Source organism: Stylophora pistillata, chromosome 8 (genome assembly GCF_964205215.1).
Source record: "Stylophora pistillata chromosome 8, jaStyPist1.2, whole genome shotgun sequence".
Taxonomy (NCBI): domain Eukaryota; kingdom Metazoa; phylum Cnidaria; class Anthozoa; order Scleractinia; family Pocilloporidae; genus Stylophora; species Stylophora pistillata.
This window is the reverse complement of record NC_142526.1, coordinates 1,027,505-1,053,056: the sequence shown is the minus strand read 5'-3', so window position 1 is coordinate 1,053,056 and position 25,552 is coordinate 1,027,505. Positions and strand designations below refer to the sequence as shown.

At 39.4% G+C, this 25,552-nt stretch overlaps 5 protein-coding genes across 7 annotated transcripts in view; 1 reads left to right on the top strand and 4 right to left on the bottom strand.

Annotated features, from left to right (window-relative positions):
- LOC111346489 (nucleoporin NUP188) overlaps positions 1 to 9,010 on the bottom strand; it is a 57,108-nt gene extending 48,098 nt beyond the window's left edge. For all 3 annotated transcript variants that reach the window (XR_015991218.1, XM_022953781.2, XM_022953789.2), the window contains exons 1-19: positions 8,858 to 9,010; positions 8,632 to 8,686; positions 7,280 to 7,353; positions 7,082 to 7,166; positions 6,642 to 6,722; positions 6,256 to 6,300; positions 6,059 to 6,151; positions 5,792 to 5,848; positions 5,489 to 5,557; positions 5,323 to 5,373; positions 4,642 to 4,728; positions 4,079 to 4,155; positions 3,739 to 3,810; positions 3,065 to 3,107; positions 2,855 to 2,962; positions 2,586 to 2,678; positions 1,869 to 1,958; positions 865 to 930; positions 613 to 659 (exon numbers count right to left, since the gene is read on the bottom strand). Coding sequence is in view for 2 of the 3 variants with exons in the window: in XM_022953781.2 (XP_022809516.1) it covers positions 613 to 659; positions 865 to 930; positions 1,869 to 1,958; positions 2,586 to 2,678; positions 2,855 to 2,962; positions 3,065 to 3,107; positions 3,739 to 3,810; positions 4,079 to 4,155; positions 4,642 to 4,728; positions 5,323 to 5,373; positions 5,489 to 5,557; positions 5,792 to 5,848; positions 6,059 to 6,151; positions 6,256 to 6,300; positions 6,642 to 6,722; positions 7,082 to 7,166; positions 7,280 to 7,353; positions 8,632 to 8,686; positions 8,858 to 8,874 (1,310 nt within the window). In the remaining variant the exon portion in view is untranslated. The remainder of the gene's footprint in view (positions 1 to 612; positions 660 to 864; positions 931 to 1,868; positions 1,959 to 2,585; positions 2,679 to 2,854; positions 2,963 to 3,064; positions 3,108 to 3,738; positions 3,811 to 4,078; positions 4,156 to 4,641; positions 4,729 to 5,322; positions 5,374 to 5,488; positions 5,558 to 5,791; positions 5,849 to 6,058; positions 6,152 to 6,255; positions 6,301 to 6,641; positions 6,723 to 7,081; positions 7,167 to 7,279; positions 7,354 to 8,631; positions 8,687 to 8,857) is intronic.
- Positions 9,011 to 9,079: 69 nt separating this feature from the next.
- On the top strand, positions 9,080 to 10,945 carry LOC111346014 (uncharacterized). The gene is made up of 2 exons (XM_022953302.2): positions 9,080 to 9,824; positions 10,742 to 10,945. The coding sequence occupies exons 1-2, from the start codon at positions 9,338 to 9,340 to the stop codon at positions 10,927 to 10,929; spliced, it is 675 nt and encodes a 224-aa protein (XP_022809037.1). The 5' UTR covers positions 9,080 to 9,337; the 3' UTR covers positions 10,930 to 10,945.
- A 569-nt stretch (positions 10,946 to 11,514) lies between these two features.
- Positions 11,515 to 17,082, bottom strand: LOC111346823 (uncharacterized). Its single transcript, XM_022954091.2, has 6 exons — positions 16,952 to 17,082; positions 16,132 to 16,371; positions 13,866 to 14,061; positions 13,106 to 13,407; positions 12,482 to 12,747; positions 11,515 to 11,876 (listed from the first exon to the last, which is right to left on the bottom strand). Exons 2-6 carry the CDS (start codon positions 16,309 to 16,311, stop codon positions 11,831 to 11,833), a joined length of 990 nt encoding a protein of 329 aa, XP_022809826.1. The 5' UTR covers positions 16,312 to 16,371; positions 16,952 to 17,082; the 3' UTR covers positions 11,515 to 11,830.
- Positions 17,083 to 18,582: 1,500 nt separating this feature from the next.
- LOC148724379 (uncharacterized) lies at positions 18,583 to 20,831 on the bottom strand. The gene has a single exon (XM_088731821.1). It carries the CDS (start codon positions 20,829 to 20,831, stop codon positions 18,981 to 18,983), a length of 1,851 nt encoding a protein of 616 aa, XP_088587947.1. The 3' UTR covers positions 18,583 to 18,980.
- LOC148724378 (uncharacterized) lies at positions 18,583 to 23,525 on the bottom strand. The gene has a single exon (XM_088731824.1). It carries the CDS (start codon positions 23,523 to 23,525, stop codon positions 21,132 to 21,134), a length of 2,394 nt encoding a protein of 797 aa, XP_088587950.1. The 3' UTR covers positions 18,583 to 21,131.
- Positions 23,526 to 25,552: the final 2,027 nt, after the last annotated feature.

Sequence of the window (25,552 nt, the reverse complement as noted above, 5' to 3'; positions counted from 1 at the left end):
AACCACCATGGTTTTGTTAAAATAAAATCCATCCCTTTTAAGGAGAGAACCAGTTACAGATATGTACACTGTACCATTCAATATTACAACAGTAATGACTTAAATCAATCCATACGAGTGTAACTATATAAATCATAAGTAAATGTTAACATGTCTTTATCTACACTAAGGGCACATTTGGAAAGAAAAAGTTAATCCTTCATCTCCCAGATGAGATGAAAATGTAACTTCTCCCTAAAACATCCCTAAATTGTCCAGCAAACAGGTAATAAGAATACTCAAACTTATCAGGTAGAAGTTGTTAGCTTGATATGATAACCAATTCTCACAACTAATTTACAAGGAAATGTGAAGCAGGTGAAGGGGAGAATTAGCAACTAGATCGTTAGAGTTCTAAGAAGGTTAAGACTTTCTTAGGCTTAGTTTATATGTCACACCACAGTCAAATTTAATTCAAGGTCCCACAAGCAATTAAATTCGACGATAGTGCGATGTCTAAACAAATTAAATTCGTCTGGTAAATTAAATTCAACTGTAGCGTGATGTATAATCAAGGCCTTAGTGTTCTATCAACATGTAGGTCCCTCGACTAGAGTGTCAAAAGATACTTACCAACTCCTGGCTGAGTTTAAAAGGAGACCAGCACCAGTGTTCAAGTCCTGAAAAACATTACAGGATATAAAATTAATTACCAATAAAGAATCTGCTTCATGTACAATTCATGTATAACCTTTGTATCATATCTGATGGTTATGCAAACAGTAACTGCAACCAGTGCTGTCAATCAAACATCAATTGTAAAAGTCATGAGGGGCAGGCACGGACAAATTGAGAAAGTGACACTTTCAAAATACAAATACATACCGAATCCCAGAAATCCACACAAAGACCTTTCTCAGCGAGGGCTTGAGATAAAACAGAAACCAGTAGCTACAAGGAGTCAAGGTGATCAATTCAAACTGGGTTAAAGTAACAAGTTTTAAATCTACGGAAAAATTATCTGAAGTTACCAAATTACATGTGCATTGAATACTTAATAGACTCCACGATGCACTACATCTTAGATCATAGTTACAGATCACCACAATGCATTGGGTCTGTTCAGTTAATCACAGTTAACATCAAAATGTGGTCTATTGTAAGTTGTGACGTTACAAATCCACAAAAACATGAAATCTATAATTGTAATTATACATGACAACAAAGCAAAATTTTGTTGATGGTGAAGCCATCTGCACATCTGTCCTCCAACAGATCATAGATAAAAACCATTCAAAATGTGGGTAGAATTCAGCCAATCATATAACCAGACAGACAGACATCTATATTTATACAGGATAGCCCCTTCAGTGTAGTAAACACTGGTATCAACGGGGGTCCTGTTACCCACCCATCCCACCCCAGGGGAGGACATCCATCACACAGTAATCTCGTGTGTGGGAAATTAATGTCTCCTGCCCCTAACCCTGCAGGAGACGGGACCTCCATTTATTCGTCCCTATCCGAGAAGACTAGAATATCTAACCATTTCTTGATGTTAAAGAAAGGAAGCATATTCTTCTCAGTTAATTTTAAGACCCTGAGTGTTGGTCCGGCCAGTATTGAACTCTCGACCTCCCGCACAGCAGTCCGGCGCTCTCCCAATTGAGCTAACCAGGCGGCGGTTATAACCAACAAATGATATTTGTATACTATAGATCACTCTCTTTTCAGTCATGCAGTAAATTGCTAATTAACCTTGAATAATTGGTAGCTTAATAGTTGCTGATTAATTAACAACATTCAGTTAAACTACATGTATAATTATGAGAAAAATCAAGCCAAAAATACTGAATCTAACTCAGGGTTGTGTATGTTTCTATATTTACCTGAAGTTTTCCTAGTGTATCCTCATCGAAAAGTGTCAACACTATCACCATCAATCCATATATAAGGCTCTTGCAGGTGTTTGACACAACCTGTAAAAATACCAAAGTTCTCATGAAAGACTACAAACACTGAACTGTACATTTATGGGTACTCTGTTCATTTTTATTTTTATTTTTTAACATCATTAAGAATTAGTTAACTGCCATTAACTCAACAGGCTGCAGGTTCAGTGATATAAATTGATCTCAGTTTGCATCTGACTTTTCCAGCAGTTTGGAAGCAGTCATATCTTGGCGGTCCTGAGTCCTTTGGACAGTTTTTCTCCCACCCAACCAACCCCTTGCTCGTTTCTTCTTCCACTGAGGATGGTATTCTATCTGGGGGATGGTTCATTGGGTACAGATGATGTACATCTACATGACAACTCCTTGACTAAGCAAGGCAGTCATTGATATCAAGAATTTTTCAGAACAAATGGAAAGAACACACAAATTGAGACACTGCAACTAGAGGTAAACAGGGCATTGCTTCTACCTATACATACATTTACTCAGCAAATATGGCATAAATACAGTCAGTGGTGAAAGACTTAGCCACATATGACACATGTAGATACATGTGTACCTGGGACAACCACTTTTCCTGTGAAACATATCTGATTCAATTGATGCATTTCAGTTTTTATTTAGTCTTAACCTCTGACAAATGATACTTACATTACTTCTGGAGAATTCCTCACTTCTTAACATCCCAAGTATATATTTGAACACAGAACACTGCAATGCTTTACTTCCAATTCTTCTGACAAACTAGAGAGGGGAGAGAAAGTTTCAGTGAGGGAACGAGCAGGTAAGATCTCCTTTCAAAATGATTTTTCCCCTTGACAACAAACCGTTGTACATAGCTTTTCAGGACCAAATAGCGATTTGTTCCTACAGTATTATAGTTTTTCTTAATCATACCAATGAAAGGCTTTTAAAGATACCTGTTCTTGAGTTGCTTCCATTGTAACATATCTGAACACTGCCCAGGCCAACATGACAGGTCCATGGTGTGGCTGATCTCCCCAGCTAAGAAAAAACCTATCCAGTTCCTGAAAGATGACAAATCTTACAATAAATTTAACCACCATGTTGTCTTTAAAATCATTCCGAGTCAGTGATCTTTAGGATCAAACAGATTAACAGAAACATACCTCAAGTGAGTCTTTCTCCTGGAGTAAATGATGCTGTGAACAGCTGTTAAAGGCAGAATGAAACAGCAATCAAAATGAAGTAAAGTTAACACAACCTCTAAATTACAAATTGACTGGCCCGTCTGCTGTCACCCACTCTGCATAGTCTACAAGTTGCAAACCAGGTTAATCTTTTGGTCTTGAAGAGTGACCAGCGTCTAATTTCTCCTTACAACATCACCCCTGAATCACACATCAAGAGGTTGTGAGAGCAAAGGAAATGATCACCAACTATTTAAAGAAGCTCTTGATTGTTAAACAAATTCTCCTTGTCAGCACCTTAGGAAATGTATAGAGAACAGTACAGAGAATATGCAAACTGATCTGAGGAAGGTAAGGGTTAACAAACAACTTAAACATGGAACATCCACAGCCAGTTGTTCAAAGTGCACTTACGTGTACCCCCTAATTAAATGTTAAGCTTGCTCTAATTTTGTGAATCATGATAGTGAATCAGTGCCAACAGATTTTATCTTAAATCAAAAGTGATGGGTTGGAAAAAAAAGAATTAGAGCAAATTTGTCTGAAAGGTGTATGTGCAAACCTTGATCTAAAGTTAATTTAGCTTGTTAAGTGCATGTACAACGCACATATATGTCTTTAATAAGTCAGTTAAAACTATTTTTATTACCCACCTGTCCTCTTGAATTAATTTCCTTAAACTCTCTAAATCAAGTGAAACTATAAGAACCAACACCTGGAGGTAACTGAAAAAAAAAAATATTTACATTGCAATTGAATTGGAGGTTATCATAATTAGGAAATAATTTGAATTCACAGTACATTGATACATCCAATGCCACACACTGAGGTGCAATGCACTCATAGTTAACATACTTTTATTTCATTCAAAGAATGAAAAATGTAAACAAACCCCTTGTTTACACTATGTAGATTGAAGTTTAAAAGTTAAGAATATTGTATGTAGTTTGTAACTGACAGTTATAAATTAAAAATTTGAGAGACTTTACTCACCTGATGTGAGGAAGTAAGGCCTCAGCCTGTCCTTCAAACAGTTGTCTGTTGATTTGTTTTAATCCAAAACTCTGGCTCTGTCATGTACAAATAATGAACACGACAACAACAAAAAAAAAAAAACAAAAAAAAAACAAAACAAGTTAGAGTAAAATAAGATTTTAGCCCTCACTTACCATATAATGTTTTAGCTAACACACCACTGAGCAAAAACATTTTCAAAACTCTGGCTCTGTCAGGTATAAGTCATTCAAACAAAAGAATATAAATTTTACGGAAAGTTATTTCAAGCACAGGATATAACTGTTCATTTTTCATATACACCTGTAATTGTTAGTACTACTGATAACACTTTAATGCCATAAAAGTAATTTCCGAAAAACCTTCATGACAAAAATCAGTGGACAGAAAATGGTGTAGAAAATATTTTCTCATTAGTATAGATTGAGCTCTTTTATAAAACCATGAGTATTCCCTGTGAAAACAGCTTTAAGACAACAGGAATTCTCCCTGGTATGCTGAAAACAAAAAAATTAACTGGTTGAACAAGATTTTGATTTCACCTGAAATAGTTTTGCCAGGTTTGCCAAAGACTTGGCTGGAACAACAAATTCTTTATAATAGAGGAGCATGATCTCCAGAAGCAGTATCTGAAGGTATAAAAAAAATCAATCTTTTAACCCATGAAGTATGAATACAAGTACATAAACTTGGCAAATCAATGTCTGAAAGTTAGGGGAGAACTCCAAAAAAAATTTTGTCCAAAAAACAAAAATTGGTCAAAATTTCTACATTTATGTGTACCTGTAAAACAATGTAGAATTCTACATCTTGAGTCAGCTTAGAAAAGGTGTGAATGCTTGAAACAAGGACCAAAACTTATTCAAAAGGATAATTTTTATTTTCCAAGTCTGACCATCATTTTTCATTCTGGCACATAGGTAAGGTGTTGTACCATGTAAGGCTTTGGCTTAAGATCTTAGAAAAGGTGTGAATGCTTGAAACAAGGACCAAAACTTATTCAAAAGGATAATTTTTATTTTCCAAATCTGACCATCATTTTTCATTCTGGCACATAGGTAAGGTGTTGTACCATGTAAGGCTTTGGCTTAAGATCTTTATCATACATAACTTAGCAACAAAATGAGGATGCCTGACATAAAGATGGAAACTATTGATTCAAGTTTACACACAGACAATTAATTCAAAACCATGCTGATAATAGAGGACTGAATTATTATTACCTGTTCTCTCAAAAACTGTAAAGCCCATCTTTGACATTTTGTCTTCAGATGCTGTGCATTGAAAAATTAATAGTTTTCATTAATATTTCAATTGATTCATCTTTACAGTATATACATGTAAATGGACTACAGCCAAACATACAGTATAGACAATAAAAAAACTTACAAGTGATGATCCTACTGTGGCATGAAGAGGAACTGTGGTCGAACAACTAGTCTTATACTGTTCCAAAATCTACAGCAAACACAAAAACACTAAATTAAATTTTCTTTAATACTGAAACAATGTTTCAGTAGAATGCCATTCTATCAGATTATATCTATATAAATAAAATTTCAGTATAAAACACTTTTCCTAATGAATGACTCCCAACGAACACCAAAATTGTTAAGGTTAGAGTGACAGTCAAGAGCATTTGAGATCAACTTAAATCAAAATTTTCATGCATGCACATTTTCTGTACTACACCTTCATAATCAACACATCATTTTCCTGCATAGCTTCAATGCACTCTGCAAATTCTTCCTGGTTGATGGAAAGAAAAATGCAAATCAACAAACCTGCATGTGCATGTACAAGTGATGAGAATAAAGAAATATCAATTAAGGGCCGGATTAGTTGATCCAATACCAAATTCTCCAAACTAACATCATAGAAATTGTATTACAGACAGTAAGGAGAATCACTAGAGAGATCTGGATAAGAAAAGGTACAATAAATTGAAATTCAACTTACTCTATAAGGATGTCTAGGATCTTGCCAGTAACTTAACAAAAACTTAGTGCACTGCAAGATGTGCAGACGTTCTTCAAAGTAGTACTCCATGATCTGAACAGATAAGAAAATGAATAAACAAAAGTTGATAACTTCAGGTAAACCCTTATGCACTAGTAAATAACAAATTACTTACCAGTAAATAACAAATTACTTACCTTTAGCATAAGTCCCTCAGTTTGAGCTTCATTTTTCAACATTTCCTTTTCATTTGAAGGAAAGGAAAGGAAAGTAAGATGTGTAGTATAGTATGTTGTAAATTGCCAAATTTATAAAACATTTGCACATATACATGGTTTAAAGATAAAAAAAAAAGTGGTCAGAAAAGGAAAATCTCTGAAGAATCAAACCCTAGACTTTTCAATTGGATTCCAAAGAGTGGCATGCGACATGAACATGTGTGCATGCAGGCTAAAACTAGTTTTATACAAGTAGGTCAGACAAGTATTTCCGCATATTGCCAGGGATAGCAATTTTGCAAGCAGCACATTATATGTCAGTAAATAGCGTAAGAAAAAAGGTAAATTTTCAGAATTCTACAAACCAAGAGCAGTTGTTTAGAGCCTCTAAAATCATTCTCCAAATAACTGCCAAACAACTGTAAACTCCTCCATTCATCAAGATTCTGGAAAAAAATCCATCATATTATCTATTTGTAATCAAAAGTTAGAATTGTCTTGACTATTAACAGCCTAATAACAGTATCCATAATTTCCATGCAGTTCTCTACATTTATCTAACTTGGTACTGACTGGGATACCTAGTCTAACGAAAAAAAGCTTCTTGGGTTGGGAAACAATTCACTCTTAGGGATCAAAACATTAAAAAATTCAGGGGTCAACTGTAAACCCCAGTATAGATATAATAACAATATCAACAACAGTAATTTTGTCAACATCAATAAGAAGAACAGCAACAACAGATCTACATGTAGTGATAGTCATGATAATGAAGATAGCCATAACAACAATATAGCAAACATACCAAAAATTTACTCAGTTTCAAAACAAATTCCTTTCGTTTTGGTTTCACATTTTGGGACTTTCGGAGAGCTTCAGCAGACTGAGGGCTGAAAAATTATGATATTCAATGTAATGTGCAGTCAGGGAAATATTAAAAAAAAAGTCACTATCCCAAATACTTGAAGAATCAACCAGAAATTTAACCAAAAATAAAGTCTACCTTGGCTCTTTGTAATAAGCAGTCCCCTGCAGTAAACGATCTTTTTTCTGTTTAAGTTCTTCTCCTATCTGATCCTAAATTATGAAAAAAGTGATTTCCCAGAATGTAAAACTCAATTGCACAAAGCTTCATCTACATCTATCTACATAATTAAATTAATTGATAAAATCCATTCAATATGAAGTAAAAAATAAATAAACAAACAAATAAATGTATATGAGAACGATCCTTCACAGTAAAGCACTATTTGAGCAATAGTGAAAATCAGACCTGAAAAAAATTTCAGGCCTGAACGGGATTCGAACCACTGACCTCTGCGATACTAGTGCAGCGCTCTACCAATTGAGCTAACAAGCCAACTGGGAGCAGGCCATCAAATTAATTCGATATAAACCCGTAGATGATAAATCAAACAACAACAAACATATGAAACATATGTGTGAACTGCGGTTATGAGACGTATATGAGAACGAAAAATTATTATATATCGTTCTCATATACGTCTCATAACCGCAGTTCACACATGTTTCATATGTTTGTTGTTGTTTGATTTATCATCTACGGGTTTATATCGAATTAATTTGATGGCCTGCTCCCAGTTGGCTTGTTAGCTCAATTGGTAGAGCGCTGCACTAGTATCGCAGAGGTCAGTGGTTCGAATCCCGTACAGGCCTGAAATTTTTTTCAGGTCTGATTTTCACTATTGCTCAAATAGTGCTTTACTGCGAAGGATCGTTCTCATATACGTCTCATAACCGCAGTTCACACATATGTTTCATATGTTTGTTGTTGTTAAACAAATAAATGTTGAAAATGAATAAGTTTTTCATAAATATTAATTAATCATTTCAAATAAATGAGACAAACCGATCTTGAGAATATCAGTCTCTTATCATCATTGGGACTTGGGAAGAATTGTTACAAAAAGAACAATCATGATTGCAACTTGATGGTATAGAGGCCAATTTAGGAAATGATCTAGGGTATTGGCAGTACAACTGAGATGTTACCGGTAACTGCTGAATTAAATACACTCAATCTATGATGTCTACGGCTGACGAAAAAGTATCAAGATCTAACGACTCTCACTTCTCCGCAGCAGAGTTTCTTCTGTCAATAGTCTCTTTTAATGAATCCAGCTGCACGTCGCTTACGCGAAACATACATGTACATGTAATAAGAAACCACTACTATAGCAACCTCATCGATCTAGATGAAACGATTTCGTATGAAGTGCCAATCGCATTGATCGTGTCACAGAGGAAAGAACGTCGTAAGTGTGAGACGGAACCACGATCGCAGCAAAGCAATCGATATGATTTGGTGAAAACACGTCTTCACAACGAACTTACAGGATCTTGCAGGGAAGATCGTCCTGTTATAATGTGCCATAGCCCACGGTTAGATCTGCCGGATAAAAACAAAACTATCCATTATTCTACTATATTATAAACGAAAGATCACCCATTATCAGCTACAACTAGTATTATTTAAAGATTGTAAACGTGAGGTGAGCTTCGTGTCCGTGTTTCGTTGAACAAGATTTTGCAAACTTATTCAAAATCGAACGAAACTTACATTTCAATGGAAGTCATGTCAATGGATTACAATCGACACTTATGAGCTAGGCATGAAATCTTCGCCGGAATCCAGCATTATTTCTGACTCACTCGGACCTCGTGTCCAACCGCCAAAACCGCCATTTTGAGTTATGGACTTAGCAACCGGGCGATATGAACTTTGTTGCCGGTGTAACAGGACACAGAGCGTCTTCCCTCAATCAGAGCGTCGTTGAGTGCTTTGTCTCGTCTAATCTATTAATCTAAAAAAGTTAGTAGTTGTAGTTATTTGTTTGTTGGTGTAAGAAATTTCATGCTTATGTTATGATATCTCTATATGCAGACTTCTCATGGACCTTGTGATCGCCTACTGAACTGAATAAAATTGATGCACGAGCTGCTTGTTGTGATGTCATAATTTCCTTCTAGGTCAGGCGCGCGACTATAAAAAAAAAAAAATAGTTGAGGAACACTTCCTTTTTTTCCTTACAATAACTTCATGGCTTCTTCAACGGGAGTGTTAGGACAAGTCGCTCACTTTGTCTACATCTGGCTCCCGAAGACAACTGGGAATATCAACAAGAAGAGGAAAGATTTCCGACAGAGTAAAAAGCGCGTAAATATTTCTGAACCCCTCGGCGATAAGACTGAAACCAGCTCTCCAATGCTGGCCGTTTTGAAAAGCTCGCAAGGTCTTCCAAGTACCCCGAATACCTCAAAGGTTTTGATTCTACGAGCTTCGCCGAACACATGCAAGGGACAGGAGGAGCAATCGGAAGATTTATTCACTTGCAACCTTCAGGTTGTTGGATACAAGTTTTTATCAAACGAAAAGAAAATGTGTAAACGTTCAGCTCTTAAGAGATGGTTGCAAAGAAAGACAAATGCGGTTTACCAGGAAAATATATCTTGTGATGGACAGTTTGGTAGCGGCAGACACAATCTCTGCTCAAAAGAGCTCTTTGAATGTTCACTGAAGCTTGACGGTAAGGCCTTAATCAATTTTTTCCAACCGCAAACGAATCCTGCATTTAGAGCAACTTTCAATTGTGCGTCGCAGGTGATACAAAATTGCATTGGTTTTGCTTTTCTTCGCTCTGTGATTGGTCCAGAGAACTCACGCGACTCTCTCAAATAATCAGATGTAAAACTACACCAATCACGACTTGGTCGCCCATGTTTTCCCGCGCTTTAGGCAGTTTGATTATTTTTACTTTGAGTTCTTATTTTCTCTCAAAGGTATTTGCCTTTTTTCCTTTCTTTTGATTGGCCGTAGTAATTATTTTTCTTCTGGTTTAACCACACTCGATTGAAAAGCACTAGACGCCTGTAAATACCCCCCAGTTTTGTCGATCAATCAGATATGTTCCTAGGAAGGGTGCAATTGAGCTATTAAGATATAAAGCTAATCAAAACCTCATATTTAATTGGTAAACATGCAGGTGTCGAGAAATAACCGTAATCGAGGGGTGCGACAGTTCCTTTATCAGTGGCTAATACAGAGGGTGGCTTCTCTGGGGTCTGGAACCCACCATGACCCAGGGCCCGGTTGTTCAAATTCAAAGAGCGGATAACGCTATCCAATGGATAAATCGCTATCCAGCGGATAACTGTTACCTAAACGTACTGTGCTATCCACCGGATAGAGATTTATCCACTCTTCGAACAACCGAATCCAGGTGTTTACGAACTTGTTCCGTGACATAAAGTGTTTTCAAAATGGCGGCTTCCAAGGCGGAATTTCTAAGAAACTTTTCGAATATGTCAAGATACTATTCAGAAACTCAAACCGTACGTACTGTCCTTATTTGACATGTACTTTTTAATAGCATAGATTAAAACAATTTGGTTTCTGGGGCATAGTTCTCCTTTAAAAAAAAATTTCCATCTAACTCCCCTGCAGATTCCAAATTCCAGGTCAGCCGTCCTGGTCTCAGAGGGAATAGGAGACTGCCCTCACGGAGGACGTGTCCGCGAGAAGCAACAAACCAAACGATAAACGAAGAACTTACCGGCGGAATGAGATCAAGTGTCCTCGACCTTGGCGAATTAATCTCTGTAACAAAAGTGAAACCTTCTTGTGTGAAATAAACTTACATGTATTTTATATGTCAATGTGTTATAGTGATATGACTCAACCGAGGCCTGTTTCAACACGCTGGCTCAGGCCTTTTCAATTCCCTAAACAGAGATTTAAAGTCCCGGTATAGCCGAGTAGACAGATGTGCTGTGGTACTACATGTACTGCGGTTAGCGGCATAAATTCTGGACCATCCAAAGGTTGATCAACCTCGTTCTCAGGATGCTCTCCCAGTTTTCCTCCCTCGAAGGGAGGCAGAGAAATTGAAAGGATTCAGGGAACGAGGTTGAAGATCGAACCGGGTTGGAGTTCTGGCCAAGTTCATTGTGTTGTTTATTCAGTTAAGAGAAAACTCTTACAATGGGTCATCTACGTGAACAGAAGTGTAAACAGAAACTGGAAAATCCTCAGTGAGATGTATTGAGGTACTGAGGTTACCCAGCGTTATTCCACAGGAGGAAGTGCAGTCTACTCTCTGGTCTAAAAGTAGGGGTCGAGAATACTCTAGCAGTTATTCATGCAACCCTCACCTTGAAGGCGAACGAAGACGTAGCAGTACCCTAGACTTAACTGGCTTACAATCAAAGATGACACGGTCCGATTAAACTTTTATTTTACTCAACGTTAAACTACAGCTCTCTGATTCATTGATTTAAAAGAACTGGCAAATTGCTTCTGCTAGCTTCACGTGTGAAGATAGAATTTTTTTTGCGCGTCAGTGGTAAAGATGTTATATATTTGAAACAAAAACATTCTGATATTGAACATATAACCTAACCCCTCGATTACGACCTCTTGTTTGTGTCCTTCGTGCAGAAGCAATTGGGATCAATTTTCTACTTGGTTTTGTCAATAAGTTTATTTGTTTTCAAATCCTGGGTTGCTCACTCGGGATTGATATGTTTCTGACATCTACACTCGTTTCAGATAACTGTTCATGTTCCAAGTAACGTTGTATCTGCAAAAAAAAAAAAAAGGCGCTTTGAGAATCTTAATACTTCAGGATTGAAATTGAAATTGTGAAAATATCGTTTCATTTGTTTCAAAGTTTCAATTCCGAAGTTGATCCAAAATTTCAGGACTAGAATCATGTTTCGAGATTTTCAAAACTTTTGTAACTCATTTAAAAAGGATCAGTGCTATTAAAATTTTGCCTTTTTTTTCGAGCATGCAGATCTGGGAGAACTGATTACAACTCCTCAAAATCAAATTCATGTCATAAAACTCTAAAGATCGTAATGTTTCCAAAAAGCCTCTTTCTGGCCACTTTGATGGGCAAATTCAGCTTTTTTTGACATATCCACTTGGACGAGTATTCCGGAAAGCAACGTATCAGTATGAGAGTATGCTTAACAGTTGGAAGTTCCGCTTTCGAATTTATCCAATTTATTTTTTATCCAAGTATTTTACTTTCAGAGGAGCTGAACAAATAAGAAACCCATGTGTAAGTGTTTTATTTGCGCCAAGGCATGGTACTTTAGCGCTCGCCATAATTTGAAAATGCATTCTTAGTTAAACCAAGAACTATGAGCTCCCAAAGTCCAGCGTTTAAACATCACTCACCCGTAAAAATCCGCGTATCGCTGATCTACAAGGTATCTTTCACCTTTGTCTTTCATGAAGCGTTTTACCGCGTCAAGCTTCACACTACCCAGTGGTGTGTACCCAAGCTCCTTAGCAAGCCCCTGACCAGGTGCGTTTGGAACTATGGGATTGGTGTCTTCAACACAGATATAGTCCCCAGGCTCCGTAAATTTATCAAAGTACTCCAGCACACCAGTAACGTTGACATGAGCATCTTCAGTTATGAACCATGGGTGAGGGAGTTCCTGTAAAGGGAAAGTAACCTCCCCATCGATTCAGATAGTTGTGTTAGTTTTCAGTGCTCGACGACCTCTGGATTCGGATTCGCTCGGACGCAGGGCTAACACATTAGAATCCCTCTACATAACCAACTCTTGATAAAAAAAACTCTTCGAACCCCCCCCCCCTTCGATAACAATCCAGGCGATCATATTAGCAACTGGGCTTCAGGTCTCAAATGGAAGCTTGAAAGTTGACGGAGGGGACACAAATTCTTCTAAACTGAAAATGCCTTTTCCGTTTCCACTTAGACAAATTTTTCTGCTATTCGAGAAACAGTCAGCAAAGGAAATTGTGCAACGACATGTCGATAGATTTTCTCACCTGGAGTAATTCTGCAGGAAAACATTTGTCAATCTCAAGTGAATCCCCTTGAATGAACGCGACATCCGGGTACGCTTTAGCGACTGGATCCAGTAACGAAAGATCAACATCCAATGACAGAACACGTGATGTGACACCAATCATTTTCAGCATGTCTGCTGCCCACAAAGCTGAGCCGCCTTTGTAGGCTCCGAGCTCAATAACGGTCTTGGGCTGTAACTCCCAAAACAGTTCCTGAACTACTATAAGATCGAGGCAGTCCTTCAGAATGGGAATTCCTCGCCATGATGTCCAATACTTCCCTAATAAGAAAAAATGCAAGTTTCACAATAACATGTCGTCTTGATCCTTGTTTCACGCCTATTCTTGTGCCACCGAATACCGTAGATAACATCATTTCTCTACATTAAACACACATTTCTCAATTTATCTGTCAGGGTGTATAATTTGGAATAAAAGAGAGGGCCAAGAGAGTCCAATATGTTTTGATACATTGAAACAACTGGAGGGGGGGATAAAAACGACACAACGCGATGCTTTTAACGAGACCATATTTAAACTCCTCAGCTGTACTTATCTACACCGGAAACTTTACTTTTTCAAAAGACTACACTTTCGGAACATTTTTCCCATGATCCTTAATTGCCCAGCAACTCATCGGGTTTCGTTTGTGTGTGATGACGGGCAAAATGGAATCTCATTAGGGTGGATGTGCAAAAGCGGTAACTGAAGCTGAAGGAAAGCGTGACTTGAATCTTACCATGAGCTATTTTTAACATCATGTCGGTGGGCATGTCACTCATTTCTTGTCTGTCTTGAAAACGAGCAAATCGCTTTTTTTGGGAAACTTCCTTATCGATGATAGTTTGGACTGGGTGATACTCTGCAGCCTCCATTTCCTCAATAGCTTTAAGCTCCGGTAATTGATCAAAACCTTTGTAGAAGTGTGAGTGGTTCTAAACAAACATACAACATATCAAGAAATAGCTTAACGAGGAAGGACTCGCTTTCTGGTAAGCCTACTATAAGAACATATCTAAAAATGGCTGAGGAAAAAACAAATCATGGTGTGTTTTAAGGAACTTAACGAAGCTATATCTTTATACGTTAAAATGTTATTTTTCCATGATTTATTCGCGATTGTTATAAATTGTCTCACTGTAGAATGTAGATGTCAACACACTCAAAGGACCCCTTGCCTTCCGTTTTGCGTAAGTGCGTGATCAGCGAGCATGGACTTACTTACTGCGTAGATAGTTAAATTGGATGTGCCTCCCGTACTAAATAAAAACTCTAAGGAATTATTTAATGGATAATTACTGAGGCATATGGCATTGATCCCTATGAAATCCTATTGTTCTGTGTCTGTGTTGGATCTGCGATTTTAGTCGCACCTATGTGTGATAATTGTGATGCTCATTGCTATTGTTCTTTGTTGTGATGAATTTACCTTAGATTTTAATTGTGCCGAGGGTTGTTATTGTAGCTCGTTGTTATAGTTGTTCAAAACAGTGCTAATGATGGAATTAATTCGCGCAAGGCGTGTAACACTGCTAATTTGTATACTTTCTAAGCTAGAGAACTCAGTCATTTTACTCAGTGCGAACCTGGGTTTAGAAAGAGGATGGATTCGTCGGAACACGAAGGATTATTTATTACACAGAGCTCTACGAAGGCAGAGCAGAAATCGAAGATAATGTAGTGTAACGTTTGGACATTTCTGTCAGTGCTTTAATTCTTTATCGACTTCTAAACGCGGCGTTTCAATTTTCTTTTTTTTAAATAGAGCAAAGATTTACAGCTTCAGAATGCGAGAAATTTGACAAAAGTTGGGTTTCAGACGCCAGCCGCCGGAAATGGGCGTGGGTTTTGAAAGTCTTTGAGGAGTGGAAGAAGCAATATTTTTTAATAATTGAATTTCATGGGGATCAGTAATTATACAAAATTAAGACCCTAGCAACAGGACAACCTCATGGCTTCGTCCCCACAGGAGGCAGTAGCCTTAAAAACGCTTTTATTTTGTTTTGAATTCCACCTCCAATTCGATCTTAACTATAAGCTTTATTTAGGATTTAGTTCCAGTTGCTATGGAGATAAAATTGCGGGGCGAGTCTATCTGCATAAACCATAAACCTCCAAAAATTTTGTTATATGAGCTATTTTCCTCTACGTCATTCGCAGACACGATAATAACTTGTCAACAGACGCAGATCTTGAAAGGTTTTATCTTCCTGCTTTTGGGCAGAACTTTCTTAAGACAACGAAACACCTCCTGATATTCTCTTTTCTTTTCACGGGAGCAACTTCAGAATACCCGTCCACATCATTTACATGTGTCGGGAGGCTTTGAAGAACGAAGCATAACACAATAGATGCTATTCTTATTCAATGACATGTAAATGAGTGGCCGGGTATTCTGAATCATCATCCCACTTTTCAAATAGTGAACTCTCAAGGCTGGTTCTCACTTGTGAATCGAGTCGAGGTGCAACGTCGCGATTAAAACTGGCTAGCACTTCAGAGGATGCTCAAATGAAAAGCTTGTTTAGCACGTAAAACAATGCTCAAAAGTAGTCTTGAAATTTGTTAAAAATGCCAATCCTACTCTAAATTTTGAGAAGAGCGTAAGTAACTGGAAATAAAATACCAAAATAAAAGTATGTTTTGAAGCCGCATATCTCCTCAAAATTTGTTGGAAATGTAAAATGTAACTTTCCAATCTTTCCCAGAAGGGTAAGACGAGCGTAGGTAAACTTGAAAAAAAAAAATGTGCTCCAAAGACAAAAAAAAGAAAACTTAAGTCATCCAATGTGATCGGGGAAATAATCCCTAATGGCTGCTTGGTCCAGCACGTAAACCTACGCTAATTAACCGAATTGTGCAGTTGAAGGTTGACACACTGCGTCAAATATCTCGGGAAATTATTTAAAGAGAAAGCGTTTGTTTCAAGTCACTGAAACACTCTTGTCATAATTTCTTGCAAATTATGATTACTGAAATAAAAACAAAAGCAAACAAACACTAACCTCTATCCTGACTGACGCGATGAACATAAAGAAGCCTGGATGTGTGTCCCAGATATAAAGGGTACCTTGACAATCGGATATTGTAGTTAGGTCCTCTAACACCTGACACAGGGTTACTCGGCTTTGATTACCCTGACAGGAAGTCGGAAAACTCTTGAACAATGTCGAGTCACGAAGCATTGGGGCTGGTTACGTCAACCACACCGAAAGCTTAAATAGTTAATCAGCAAGATGTCACGCCTTGAGGACGACGAAAAAATAAGGAAAAAGAATATTCGGAAAAAGCAACTCCTGTAAGAGTTTTCGATAACAAGGATAGCGCGACAATCATTTTATGCAGTAAAGTTACCTGTCAAAACTGTCATTATAACATAACCAAAGTAAGGTGCGCGCTCTGATTGGTCAATTCAGCGTCCCCCATTTGCCCATGGGAGTACGCAGAGTTAATAGCGCTGATCTCTGGTGTACGCTACTGACGTGAGCAAATGCGAAGACAATTTTTCCGCGCGCGCTTGTTTTTCTGGTCACGCAATGTTATGTTACAAAACAAATGGTTAACACCACAGCGTACACTACTGAGTTATGGATGCACTTTAAAGGTCGCTACGCACTCAAGAGGCTAGAATTGTTTATTCGAGGAATACATGTAATACAAAAGCACATGGGCAGGAAAGATACTGCACGTGATTTACACGTTACGTAATCAACGCGTGACATATGACAGGCAGCCCAAGCTCACTGCTGGAAAAGCGGACGTGACTCTTACAGTGTTGCGCAACACGCTATCAAAATGTCTTGTTTTGAAATAAAATGGGCTTACCTTATTGCCTTATTGTTTTCTTTGTTGATTCCTAGTGTCTCAGGCCATTTTTATAGCGCTAACTCGCCGAAAACGCCGCGATGTCGCGTGTCTTGAATTTGGTACTTACGAGGATATTTGTTGCGATTTCAGCGCAACACCACAAAAATATGAGGGGTCATCTCCGCCAATATCCTGTTTCAAATTCTGTTCTAAAAAACCTGTATGCTATTACTTTTTATCAGATTCTTTTCAGAATAGAAATTGGCGAAACAGAATAGAAATTGGTGAAACAGAATAGAAATTGGCGAGACAGAATAGAAATTGGTGAAACAGAATAGAAATTGGCGAAACAGAATAGAAATCGTCCCTATCCGAGAAGACTAGAAAGTCTAACCATTTGCAGATATTATTACAAAGGCAGCACTTTCTTCTCAGTTAATTAAAGACCCTGAGTGTTGGTCCGGCCGGATTTGAACTCACGACCTCCCGCACAACAGTCCGGCGCTCTACCAATTGCAGCCTCAGTGAGAAGTTTGGCGTGCCTCAGGGATCTGTTTTGGGACCTGCCTTGCTTTCGTTGTTTTGCAACGATCTCCCTGATATAGCTGGAGTTAGTGAATCCGAGATTCACTTGTGCGTGGCTGCGTCATCTTCTGACAAGGTTGTCGTTGTCTTAAACAACATCCTCCAGAAGTTCTATGAGTGGCGCTGCCTTAATCACCTCACACCTCACTGCGGTAAAACCGAGTACACGACTTCAATGCGCGGCCAAGCAGTGTCATTGGGGGAGAGTGTTGTCAATCAAGTCAAGTCAACTAGGTGCTTAGACGTTGAGCTTGACAAGGATCTTAAAAACGTTCACGTAAAAGACTTAATTGAGTCCTTCACACAGTAATTGAATTTTCTCAGGTCCTTGCATTTTTTACCGACCACTTCGAGAGCTGATTTTCATTTCAAAGTAATTTTATCATCAGTCACTTATGGTTTGGTTGTATGGGGCTCCTGTGGCAAATCGCTCTTTGATGAGCTGGAGATGATACACGTACGTGCCGCTAAGACCATCCACAACCTGGATTGGTATACACCTAGCGATCAGGTCCTATCCTAAAGCAACTGGTTTACCATTAATTGTTTATACGAATATAGATTACTTTCATTCGCACACGACTATTTTTATGGCCTTTCACCTGTTCGTATTTATTAGGCTGTTTATTTTATGATTGTAACTATAACCTACGAAGGAAAATGACTTTTCTTTTACTGAAGCCGAACTCAGAACTTCTTCGCAAGTCCACTTAGCTTGTTACAAAGCCATATCTTTATATGGAATTCTCTCAAAAATCATACACGTTCAATTGCAAGCAGAAGCTTGTTTAGAAACACGCTTTAACATAGAATTTCATGCAAATGGCTCGCAATATATATATTTTTTTAAATAAGTTTTTCTAAATTTTAATGGTTTTAAGTTTTTTTCTTATTTACAAGCGTAAATAGTGCTTTGTAACTTTTTAACTACACGACCACGTAAGCTCCACTGTAATTTTTATCGTGTTTAAATAACTGTTGTTGTTGTTGTAAGTGCTCAAGAATGGTTCGTCCTGTCCGAGATTACTCCCGATGCTGGTTCACAATCAAATGAGGACTGTATATTTCCAAGCTATAAAATGCGTTTATTCGTAGATTCACAGTTCTTTACAATTCCGTTCCGTTCTGATGCGTTCTAATTCGTTCTACCTTAACCTCTTACAACAATGTCTTATATACACAAGGAAATACAAGAATGTTGCGGTTGTAACCGCTAAACTTAGTCTTAACTAGTTACAAGCTTTCTTTGTTTGTTATAATCAAGTACGTGATCTACTTTTAGCCCATATGTGCTACATGCAAATGTCACGCGCAATATGTGACATTACCGCGAGAATTAACGTTGCGTGATACAAAGATTAAAATAAACTATTATTATCGGACACACTCCCCCCCCTTGACCTGTCAGGGTCAAGCACAATTTGGTAATCACAGTCAGTCGCACTAATGAAAATATAGCCGATTAGTGATCGAGCATGACTCGTGTTCTCCAACGCGAATCCAGTGCAGCTGCCCGCCGTGGGACTTCCCTCACCGAAGGGGTTTGTTTGACTGCATTTCCCACCGGGTTTATGTTACCCTCATCAGATTCTCTCGTCACACTACACACCTCTAAAGGATACAATTTCTGCACGGCTCTGTTGACAAAGATGGGTTTTCCCTGCGCCTTCTTGCAAGTCACGCACTCCTTCAAAACCTTCTTTACAGCCTGCCTACCCTTCGGCACCCAAAACCGCGACCTCAGCTCTCCAAGTGTTGCCCGTATTCCACTGTGCTGCGTCCTTCGATGACATTCCTCGATCATTAGTTTCGTCAGCTTGTGGTCCCTTGGAATGATAATGGGTTGTTGTGACTCTGGTTCCAAATCCGAATTTTCCAATCTGCCCTTGCATCTCAAGAGTCCACCATGGTCCATCAATTTCAGCTTTGTGGCTAAATCCTCGTAGTTTCTGTTACTCTTAAGTTCATCTTGGGAGAACTTTATCCAAATTCGCTCTGCCTCTGCTATCTCACTCCCACACAGCATACCCTCTCTCTTCTCGGTATCATTTCTAATGCATTGCAAATTAAAAAGAAAACGCTTTACCCATGCGGTTACCCTTAACAACCTCCCGAGTCGGCTAAACGCATTGATTTCAATAACATTCGAGATTCCGAACTTGCTTGTCACGCCAGTCACTGTCACGGTCATCTTCTTTTCTTCATCAATGCTCTGTGGAGTTTCGCAGATCTGTGCCACTGGCCATTCTTCCTTTGGTCCGGACAACCAGGCTGGACCTCTCCACCACAACTTATTTTCCTTCAGCCTGGACGCCAGTTCACCCCTTGAGCCAACGTCAGCAGGATTCTGCTCTCCTGGACAATGCGCCCAGTCTTCCTTTCGCGTTATCCTCAGGATCTCGTTTACTCGCTGGCGCACAAACTGCTTCCACTCACCCCTGTTGTTGATCCACCAGAGCGCTGTCTTACTATCTAGCCACATTCGCGAACCCTTGAGCTCTACTTCTTCTTTCAGAGCATTCTGTACAGTCTCCATGAGCTTCGCCAACACTCTCCCTGACATCAATTCTAGTCTCGGTATCGTTTGCGTTTTTAGTGGAGCAACTCTGGTCTTGGAAGTCAGCAACGTTACGGTGAAAGCCCCATATGCCTCACACACGAAGTAAACCACGGCACAATAAGCCTTTTTGCTAGCGTCAGCAAATCCATGCAAGGAACAATTAATCTGGCCCTGGGGGACTCTATAAACACATCTGGGCACGGAGATTTCGTTTACGCCCTTGAGGTCGTCGATCCAGCTAACCCAGCGTTTTTTCTCCTCGTCCTTCAACTCTTCATCCCACTCAACCTTGTTTGAACACAACTCTTGGAACAAGACCTTCACACTGACAAGTATGGGACTTATGATGCCAAGGGGGTCATACATACCTGCTGCAATTTTCAGAATGCTTCTTTTCGTAATAGCCAACCCGTCTGCCTTTTTTGCCAGCGCAAATAATTCAAAATTAAACAAATCCTCGTTACAATTCCACGATAACCCGAGAACCTTTTCGTTTGTCGTTCCCTCTTTTCTCCCCAGCATTTCCTTTGCATAACTTTCGTCGGCGCTCTTAATTTCATTGTTTACATTGGACTCGTCACGCAATTCGCACTGTCGTATTTTCTCTCTCAATTCTTCGCTATTTGTCAACCACTTCCTCAGTTTGAAACCACCAAGCGCGAGCCTTGTCTTCGCCTTGTCATGCAATTCACTGGCGTCTTGGGTGGTCTTGTCACCGGTAACGAGATCGTCAACGTAAAAGCTCCTCTTCATTACACGCACGAACTCTGGGTCGATTTCGGTAAATGCGTCCAAATGGTACTGGAGGGTAGCATTCAGCAAGAAGGGTGAACAATTTACCCCGAAAACAACCCGACAGAACCTGTAAACCACCGGGTCTACTTGTTCACTTTCGACATTGTTTACCCAAAGAAATCTTAAGCAATCCCGGTCACGCAATTTGACCTCAACATTTAGAAAGGCCTTTTCAATGTCGCCGACTAACGCAACGCGCTTTTCCCTGAATCTAATCAAAATATCATATAACAATGGCGACAAGGTGGGTCCCACATGTTAACAATCATTCAACGACACACCCCCTTTGCCTTCCTTTGAAGATGCGTCATAAACCACGCGAACCTTTGTTGTTTTGGCTTCATTCCGAATAACTGCGTGGTGTGGCAGATAATGGACTTTGTCAGGCGCTTCTAATTCCGGTACCCTTTCAATAATACCAACTTCCGCTTGTTCTTTGATAATTTCGTCATATGCTTTCAAATTCTCCGGTACGTTTTTCAACCTTTCGATCTGGCCCTTTAGACGCTTCACACTGTTTCGGTAGTTGTTAGGTAAAGGCCCATGTCCCTCTTTCCATGGAAGGCCAACTTCGTATCTTTTCCCGTTAAACGAAATGGCATCTTTCAACGCTTCGTGGACCTCGTTTTCCTCCCTTATTCCTAGGGTTTCGAAATCCCACAATTTCCGAGCGCTATCCTGTAATTCTTGATTCAAAACGTGACCAACGAGATTAACGCTAATTTGCGTGTCATCGCGAAATCCCTTTAGTGGACCCGACAACACCCATCCCAAGCAGGTTTCCACGGCCACGGGTTGATCAACCTCCCCCCTTATGGTTCTCCCCTTTTGGAAACACCACAGATAATCTGCCCCGATCAGTACATCGACCCCAAGAATCTCCTCGTCACGATTGACATCCGAGAACCAAAGCCCTTGCAAATGTGGGTATTCAGTTTTCCTAATCTCGATGTGCTCGTTGCTGATTTGCGCAATGGTGGGGACCTCATACGCCTCGATTTTAATTCCATTCCCCCCCCGGAAAGGAAACACTTGTAGATCATAAACTCCCTTCAATCCGCTATCCTTCGTTTGCTGTCCAAACGTGCTAATTTCGATCCATTCCTTTCCTTTTTCTGATAACCCCGCTGATTGAACCGCTTTAGTTGTTATGAACGATCGATGGCTGCCAGCGTCAAACAACACTCGTACTCTCAAATTCCTTTTGTCACCCTTAATAACCGCTTGCGCGGTTTGTAGGGCGACCCTTCCCACGGTTCCCACGTGAAGAGTGGGGCTGGTGCCCGCTTGCTTATTCTGTAGCGCATCGCTCCCCCCGGTTCCCATAGTGTGGGCGAGCAAAGCATTACCGGCATTGTTGGAATTCAGTGAGTCATTACAATCACCATTGTGGGTGCGACTGAATTGATCCCTATTCGCGCTACCGCCCTTATAACAAATAGAAACGTGATGTTTCCCCTTACAAATACTACAAATTATCTTAGAATTACAATCACGAGAGATATGGCCCTTTCGCGCACAAATAAAACATCTACCGTACTTACGTAACAAAAGCCTCCTGTCCTCTACTGATGTAACATTGTCGCAATCCTGGTGGGCATGTCCGCCCTTACAATACGCACAAAAATCGTTCATTTTTGCTAGCAGAGCGCTAGCAGTGTTCAGTTCTTTTTCCTTGTCCCTTCGTGTGTTCTGGTTCCTTTCCTGCTTGTTCATCGCACAATGTTCCTCTCTAAGTTCCAGTTCGCTTATCAGTTCCTTTAACAAGTCGTCCATTTTCCATTCTGTGTGGTTCTTTCCTCTGGTGATTTGAAGTCTCACCACTTCCGGCAATTTGCCAACAATGGATGGCACAGCAATTCCTTCGTACGTGCTGGCATCGACGCCCAATGCTTTCAGGCCGCGATGGTGAATTTCGATTTGGTCGTAAAGTCCACGAAGGCCTGCCGTGTCCCTGCCGCTGAAAACTGCCGCGACGTTCAACAATTCATTGACATGCGCTCTCTCGATTACAACAGGCTTTCCAAATCTGCTTTTCAACAAATCAACGGCAACTTCGTAGTTGGGTGTTGTGAGCGCAAGTCCAGCAATGGTCGTTTTCGCAGCTCCCCCGACAAGACCACGCAGATACGCAAATTTGTCGACATTTGAAAGGCTCTGGTTTTTGTGAATAGAGCTCTCGTAGCTGTCCCAAAACTCCTGCCATTCTTCTACCTTTCCGTTAAACCGCTTAGCTTCTAGTTTGGGAAGCTTCACTCGCACGTTCTGAGTTGTGGCTGCATCACCGCTCGCATCTGGTGGGCTTTGCTGAGGGCTCAATGGGCTTTCAGGTTTCCGCGTTAGAAGCTCGGTCAGACTCGAAGTTATGGCCTTGATTTCACCCTTCAAATTTCCAGCAATTTGAACTTCTTCAGCGATATCTTCGTCGGTGACGCCCTCCACTTCCACAAGGTTTCTCAAAATTTCTTCGTCTAGCTTTCTTAAGTTCTCGAGCTGCTCTTCAAGCGCTGCTTTGAGTTGCGCGATTCGTAGTCTTGATTCTGCAGTAGGCTGGGCCTCGAGGTAGCCCTTAGCTTCTGGCAAGACTTGACTCACATAAGCCTTGTGTCCACCTCGTGTCTTTCGTTTGGTCTTCACCGCGGCTTCTGCCATGTCCAATCCTTTTTTGTCTTTCAAAGGCGATCGTTTCAATCAACTCACAGCATCCGGCTCGAAGGACCAAATGTCCGAGATTACTCCCGATGCTGGTTCACAATCAAATGAGGACTGTATATTTCCAAGCTATAAAATGCGTTTATTCGTAGATTCACAGTTCTTTACAATTCCGTTCCGTTCTGATGCGTTCTAATTCGTTCTACCTTAACCTCTTACAACAATGTCTTATATACACAAGGAAATACAAGAATGTTGCGGTTGTAACCGCTAAACTTAGTCTTAACTAGTTACAAGCTTTCTTTGTTTGTTATAATCAAGTACGTGATCTACTTTTAGCCCATATGTGCTACATGCAAATGTCACGCGCAATATGTGACATTACCGCGAGAATTAACGTTGCGTGATACAAAGATTAAAATAAACTATTATTATCGGACACGTCCTGGCAACTCGGGTTTCAAAGAAGGAAACTTGTGAAAGAAAAACTTTTTTTATGATTTTTAAGATCGATCCTTTAATTTAGCATAAGAAATGAGATGTTCTCTTAGGATTTGAGCCTGCGCCTTAATGCAGATGTGCTGACAGGTGAATGTTTGTGGCAAAGTAACATTTATTGATGCCTAAGAAATTGTTTCAGCGACCTTTTTTGGAAATGCTGCCTTTTTTAGGTATAATATGGCTGTTCAAAAAAATTCATGTCGACATAGTTTTACACCTTCAAATGGCCGCATCATTAGGCACAAAAATTTGCAGTGGTTAGCATTTCAACAACGAAAGCGCATTATGAATATTTCATCAAGGACTTATTTTGCACCAGCTCGTTAAGCTTAATAAAAAGGATTTCATCTTAAAGTTTTTTATTGTACACATTTTAGTGGGGAGTGACTGATGACGTAAACTTGAAAAAGCCTTTTTTTGCAACACCCAGCGAAGAAATAGCTACTAATCGTTAAAAATGCGACAACATTACGCAGGGATCTTCATGTTGGGGCTCCTGTGGTAGTTTACAGTAGTTGGATGCGTGAAGATGAAGCCATAGCTGTAAACGGTAAGAATTTAGCCAAGCGACGAATCTCATTCAGAATGGTCCAAAATTAAGCCACCACGACTAGCAAATCTGCCAGCTGCAGGTCAACTTATTCTTTATCTTATTTATTTTTTTCGCAATTGTCTGTTTCATCCTATTTAACTGAAGAAATCCCATTTTAATTTATTTTTTTAGCATATCTCTGTCCAATATGCCAATTTTGCCCCCATCACTAGTGCTTTGGTCTTGAATTATTCATAAAATACATATATCTTATTAGACGTTTTGTTGTGTAGTATCGCTGAGTATTTTTACGAGTTGTGCCGTATTTTGACGAGCCCGTAGGGTGAGTCAAAATACAAATAACGAGTAAAAATACTCAGCGATACTACACAACAAAACGTCTAATAAGTTATTTATTATCCAACACGCCAAACTGTCATACCTATATATGCACAAAGAAATTCCTTTTTGAGTGTCAATGGAACATGTTTAGACACATTACATGTTTTTCACTTGGAAAAGTCACAACGAACTACAACCGAGGAACGAATTATAAAGCGCTTACGAACAAATTTTGGGAAAGGTTTCATCTTAAAGAAATAATCTGCCCACTTGCCTGATGGAAATGGACGAATTATTAATTATTGTTTACTATTCTATCTGGCGGGCCAAATTACTGCCAAATTACTAACATGTCTGAGTCTTTTTTTCTAATTTTTGAAAAACTGGAAGGGAATATATTCTCGACTGTTATTACTTAAACAAAATCATCAAATAGTTGTGGACTGCAATACATTAGGGACTGGGCATGTCTCAAAATAATATAGTTGGCTTCTGGAATGTTCTAGAAGACATTGTAAATGTATATAAGTCTCAGTCATCAAGAAGTAATAGTTGCCGTTGTCGGCAGAGACTGACCGTCTTGAAAGCTATGCTGACAGAGAGCTATTGTAGTTATACTTGAAAGATTGTGCACTGCAAAACTATTTGGAGG